The sequence below is a fragment of the Cyclopterus lumpus genome, chromosome 8 (assembly GCF_009769545.1).
Source record: "Cyclopterus lumpus isolate fCycLum1 chromosome 8, fCycLum1.pri, whole genome shotgun sequence".
Lineage (NCBI taxonomy): Eukaryota > Metazoa > Chordata > Actinopteri > Perciformes > Cyclopteridae > Cyclopterus > Cyclopterus lumpus.
In genome coordinates this window covers 1,014,378-1,019,888 of record NC_046973.1, presented here as the reverse complement: position 1 = coordinate 1,019,888, position 5,511 = coordinate 1,014,378, and the positions used below count along the sequence as shown (strand labels likewise).

Here is a 5,511-nt window from a genome sequence, read left to right as displayed (position 1 = left end):
CACTAATACCACCAACACCACTAATACAACCAACACCACTAATACTACCAACACCACTAATACCACCAACACCACTAATACAACCAACACCACTAATACCACCAACACCACTAATACAACCAACACCACTAATACCACCAACACCACTAATACAACCAACACCACTAATACAACCAACACCACTAATACCACCAACACCACTAATACAACCAACACCACTAATACCACCAACACCACTAATACAACCAACACCACTAATACCACCAACACCACCACTAATACCACCAACACCACTAATACAACCAACACCACTAATACCACCAACAACACTAATACCACCAACACCACTAATACCAACAACACCACCACTAATACCACCAACACCACTAATACCACCACCACCACTAATACCACCAACACCACTAATACCACCAACAACACCACTAATACCACCAACACCACTAATACCACCAACACCACCACTAATACCACCAACACCACTAATACCACCACCACCACTAATACCACCAACAACACCACTAATACAACCAACACCACTAATACCACCAACACCACCACCACTAATACCACCAACACCACCACTAATACCAGTACCCCCACTAAGAATAATAACTAAAGTATTGCGGTCGTCATTTAATTCCTGTACTTTTAGTTCTTCAGGTGTGTTGGAGGGACACACCTTGTTTACCTGCAGGCCATAAGCCCCGCCCTCTCAGGTGACAGCGGTTATGTAAGGAAAGTGCTGCAGGCGGAGGATTCACCTGAATGCTGACAGGTTCCTGATGGGGGGCTGTGTGTGTGTGTGTGTGTGTGTGTGTGTGTGTGTGTGTGAGAGAGAGAGAGACTGTGTGTGTGTTTGTGTGTGTGTGTGAGAGAGAGAGAGAGACTGTGTGTGTGTCTTAGTGACTGTGTGTGTGTGTGTGTGTGTGCGTGAGTGTGTGTGAGAGAGAGAGAGAGACTGTGTGTGTCTTAGTGACTGTGTGTGTGTGTGTGTGTGTGTGTGTGCGTGAGTGTGTGTGAGAGAGAGCGAGAGACTGTGTGTGTACTCAGCTGGACTCCTGGTCCTCTGAGGACAGACTGGACACTGCAGTGACTCTCTTTTGCCCCTCCAGGTTACAAGTGGTATCACAAGACGGCGGGCTAGCTGGTTAGCATGCTAATTTAGTAGATGTTCATTTATTGAATGATTTTTAACACCAAAACGCACACGGAACCTTTGAACTTCATGCAGATGTTTGGTTTTTGGTGGAACCTTCTGACCTGTTTCTGACCTCAATGCTCTTTTGGTGCGTTTTCACCATTAAAACACGTTTCAAAAGAGTAAAGATGTGAAAGTCCGAGTGCGCCTGCATCGTGCTTTATGAAGGGAACTACGAGCTTTATTGGGTCATTCTGTATTTTTCCTCCTTTCGGAGCTGACACGCCTCTAGAGCAAACATCCGGCAGCTTTTCTAAATCCAGGCTCAATCAAGTGGGTGTTGTACATTCCTGAGCTGCTCACGATGGGAACAAGCCTGCAGCACAACCAGGACCACACCCAAAGCCTGTTGATGTGGTGACCCGGTTTGTAAGGGCTGGTATTAATACATTGAGACTTCAATACTGATCATTAAATGAGTAAATTACTTAATTACAACCAAATATATATCACTCCAAATATGAACAGCTGTGTAACAAAATGCATTTCTCTCTGAAAAAAAGTAGAAAGTGAAGGTTTGAGTTAACTACAACTCCCAAGGTGCATTTCTGCAAAACTGATTAATTTATCTGCAGCTAAAATCAGTTCACTTTTAATTGAGCTGTAATATTTGATGTGAAAATCAGAAAGGTGAAAACCAGTGTCCTCCATTAGCTCTGTTAGCTTTATTAGCTCTATTAGCTCAGTCAGCATCGTTACCATCCTAAGCTTGATTAGCATTGTTAGCCCTTTTAGCCGTGTTAGCTCCGTTTCTACTAGTCTACATTGTTATCTAGTTGTTTTTGCATCATTTTGATGAGATTATTGCAATAAAATCCCATATTATTTCAGGTTCAAGCCACTGCAGTAAACCAGATTAATTCAACTATTAAATATAGATCTGCAGAGATGATGTATCTCTGCAGAAGTCATCATCGCTGGTTCCTCCTCAAACAGCCAATCAGATTCTTCCATCGTATACTGGATTATTACATAAAACAAACAAACGTTTACTTTATCTTTAAAGCAACTTGAGGTACAATAATCTCAGATAAAGTCTGTGGTTTCCACCAGTGCTCCACGCTTTAGGCTGTCAGCTCATGGAACCCATAATTATGAATGTTCTCGTGATCGTGAGGAAGCTTGAAGCTGAATGTGTCAGGACTCGTTTCTGCCTCGGCTGAGACACGCCCCTTAACCTTTTCAACTGAGTGGAAGATTGACAGGTGTCTCCTCCCAGAGTTGGCACGAGCTCGCCCTCCTCCCCCTCCTCCTCCTCCTCTAACAGCATAAAAGCTGAGCCGCTCTCCTCCCTCTTCACTCTCTTCTGAAGCAGAGCCTCCTCATCACCACTCAACATGTTCAAAAGCAGCAGCAGCAACTTCAGCTCCAGGAGCTCCACGTCGGGAGGCGGAGGTGGAGGTCGTGTGAGTGCTGGCTCCATGTACGGTGGAGCTGGAGGCGGAGGAGTTAGGATCTCCAACTCCTCCTCAATGTTTTCCAGCGCTGGAGGTGGAGGTGGAGGTGGCTTCAGCTACGGTAGCGGAGGAGGAGGAGGCTCTGGGTTTGGCTTCGGCTCCGGCGGTGGCGGTGGCTGTGTAGACATCTCGGCCAATGAGAAGGCCACCATGCAGAACCTGAACGACCGCCTGGCCTCCTACCTGGACAAGGTCCGCAAGCTGGAGACCGCCAACGGGGAGCTGGAAATCAAGATCAGGCAGTTCCTGGAGAGCAAGGCGGGGCCCTCCTCCAGAGACTACAGCGCCTTCTACGTCACCATCGCAGACCTGCAGGGAAAGGTAGGCCACCTGGGACTCAGTCATGTGACCCCCAACAGGAAGCTGTGTGTTCACGCTGCTGCAGAGTTCATCATCCAGTGAGAAGTTGAACATGAACACTGTAGCTTGTGATGCAACCTTTTACTGTTAGGTGATGTAGTTCAAGTAGTACTCGTAGTACAAGTACACAGGCTGTGACATCATGCAAATCAGAACGCGTGTACGGTTGTGTGAGAGTTCCCACTAAAAGTCTTTCTGAAGATCAAACTAGAAGAGTTGTTGGTTCTGTTGGTTCTTCTTCGTCGATGGAGAACTGTAACAACATTTCTCTCTTTTCTCTCCCAGATCCAGGTAGCCACCAAAATCAACGGCGGTATCTACCTCTCCATCGACAACGCCAAGCTGGCCGCCGACGACTTCCGGCTCAAGTCAGTGAACCAATTCCTGAAATTAAATGTTCTCAGTTTCACCTCCTTTAGCCGCTCCTCTTGTGGGAGAGCAGCTTCGGAAACCAACGCTTTGTCTTGTGAGCAGGTTCGAGAACGAGCTGGCCATGCGGCAGTCGGTGGAGGCCGACATCGCCGGTCTGAGGAGAGTCCTGGACGAGCTGACCATGAGCCGGTCCGACCTGGAGATGCAGATCGAGGGCCTGAAGGAGGAGCTGATCTTCCTCAAGAAGAACCACGCGGAGGAGCTGCTGTCCATGCGCGCTCAGATGAGCGGCCAGGTGAACGTGGAGGTGGACGCCGCCCCGGGTCAGGACCTCAGCAAGATCATAGACGAAGTCAGGGAGCAGTACGAAGCGTCCGCCGCCAAGAGCCACAAAGAGCTGGAGGTCTGGTTCCAGACTAAGGTAAGACGTGAGCCGCCACATGAGACCTCTCAGCAGGTATTATGGGATGGATGGAGATGACATGCTCGGTGCTTTGTGTCCTCAACGCAGTCAGAAGCACTCAACAAAGAAGTCACCGTCAGCACTGAGATCATCCAGACGTCCAAAACAGAGCTCAGCGATCTGAAGCGGACTTTGCAGAGCCTGGAGATCGAGCTGCAGTCCCAGCTCAGCATGGTGAGCGTCTCTCTCCTCGCGTCTCTCTTCACGTCCACCAGGTCGGAAACTAACCGAGCCTTCTCTCCTCCGTCTCTCTGCAGAAAGCGTCTCTTGAATCCCAGCTGGCCGACACCCAGAACCGCTACTCCATGCAGCTGTCGGGGTACCAGATGCAGGTGACCTCCATGGAGGAGCAGCTGATGCAGCTGAGGGCCGACCTGGAGAGGCAGGGGCAGGAGTACCAGATGCTGCTGGACATCAAGACCCGGCTGGAGATGGAGATCGCCGAGTACCGGAGGCTGCTGGACGGGGAGGGAAGCGGCAGCGTCAGCGTCAGCCGCAGCGGCGGCAGGTGAGTCGACCACAGGGCCGTCCACCGGAGACACTGACAACCACAGCGGATACCAGAAGACATAACTGTTTATTACTGCGATATCATCAAATGTTTTGGGTCTAATCCAATCAGAGATATTTGATCACTTCACTTTAACTGATAAGTGGTTTTGCATTAACTTCTGAGCTTTTATTGCAACAACTTTTCACAGATTTCACAAAACTGGATATGATGCAAATTGTGAGCTTAGTCGTGACGAAGAAATGAAAATTAATAATAAAAAAAGACAAAAACATGAAAATTAATAATAAAAAAAGACAAAAACATCCGTATAGGTCGGCTGATCAAGCTGCTTATTCTGTTTATGAACCTCAAACGTGGAGAAAGATGTGCGCGGAATAATAAATGTGTATATTTAGCCCTGATCCTCTCTCCTGCAGCTCGTCCACCAGCACAACCACCACCAAAGTCATCACTGTCGTCGAGGAGATCGTGGACGGGAAGGTGGTGAGCTCCAGCATCGGGTAGTAGAGTTGGCGAGCGCCAGCAGGAGGCGCTCTCATGGAAACAAACACTACAATAAAAGTCTGCTGATGAAAGCTCATGTGTTGTGTCTTCTGTTCAAAATAAACCTGCAGTTCCTCTAATGGCCACCAGGGCCAATGAGTCCTGGTGGAGCTTAAAGATGAGTTTATTTTGGAAGATGTCTAAAATATCGCTTCACAATAAAAGCCTTCCTCAGTAAACTTAACACAGCAACCTCAAACAGAAGTAAACATGATGTCCCACTAAGACCGGCCCCCTTGTCCCTGTTCCAGTGTGTAGATGAATGTGCCTTCAAATGTAAACAAGACCAAATGTGTTTAAAGTACTTTATTGATTTTCTTAGTAAAAAAAAAAATGCTTATTATGAATAAAATATACTTAAAGAGGTTCCAATAAAACATCATTTAATTAGATAAAAATATAAAACATTTTGGATGGATTTCATGTAACGCAGCATGTCATGTGACGAGGAACAACCATTTAGGTCAATATGAGGCTACGAGACAAGAAGCTAAGCTAACGCTACTACTGTAGTACAGAGGACAGTAGAGAGTACTACATGTACCTCTGAGATGTAGTACAGTAGAGAGTACTACATGTACCT

The 5,511-nt window shown here is 47.3% G+C and overlaps 1 protein-coding gene across 1 annotated transcript; it reads left to right on the top strand.

The window, feature by feature from the left end:
* The first annotated feature begins 2,509 nt into the window (after positions 1–2,509).
* On the top strand, positions 2,510–4,960 carry LOC117734659 (keratin, type I cytoskeletal 13-like). The gene is made up of 6 exons (XM_034538888.1): positions 2,510–2,997; positions 3,322–3,404; positions 3,511–3,829; positions 3,920–4,045; positions 4,129–4,379; positions 4,802–4,960. Exons 1-6 carry the CDS (start codon positions 2,557–2,559, stop codon positions 4,887–4,889), a joined length of 1,308 nt encoding a protein of 435 aa, XP_034394779.1. The 5' UTR covers positions 2,510–2,556; the 3' UTR covers positions 4,890–4,960.
* The last annotated feature ends 551 nt before the right edge of the window (positions 4,961–5,511 follow it).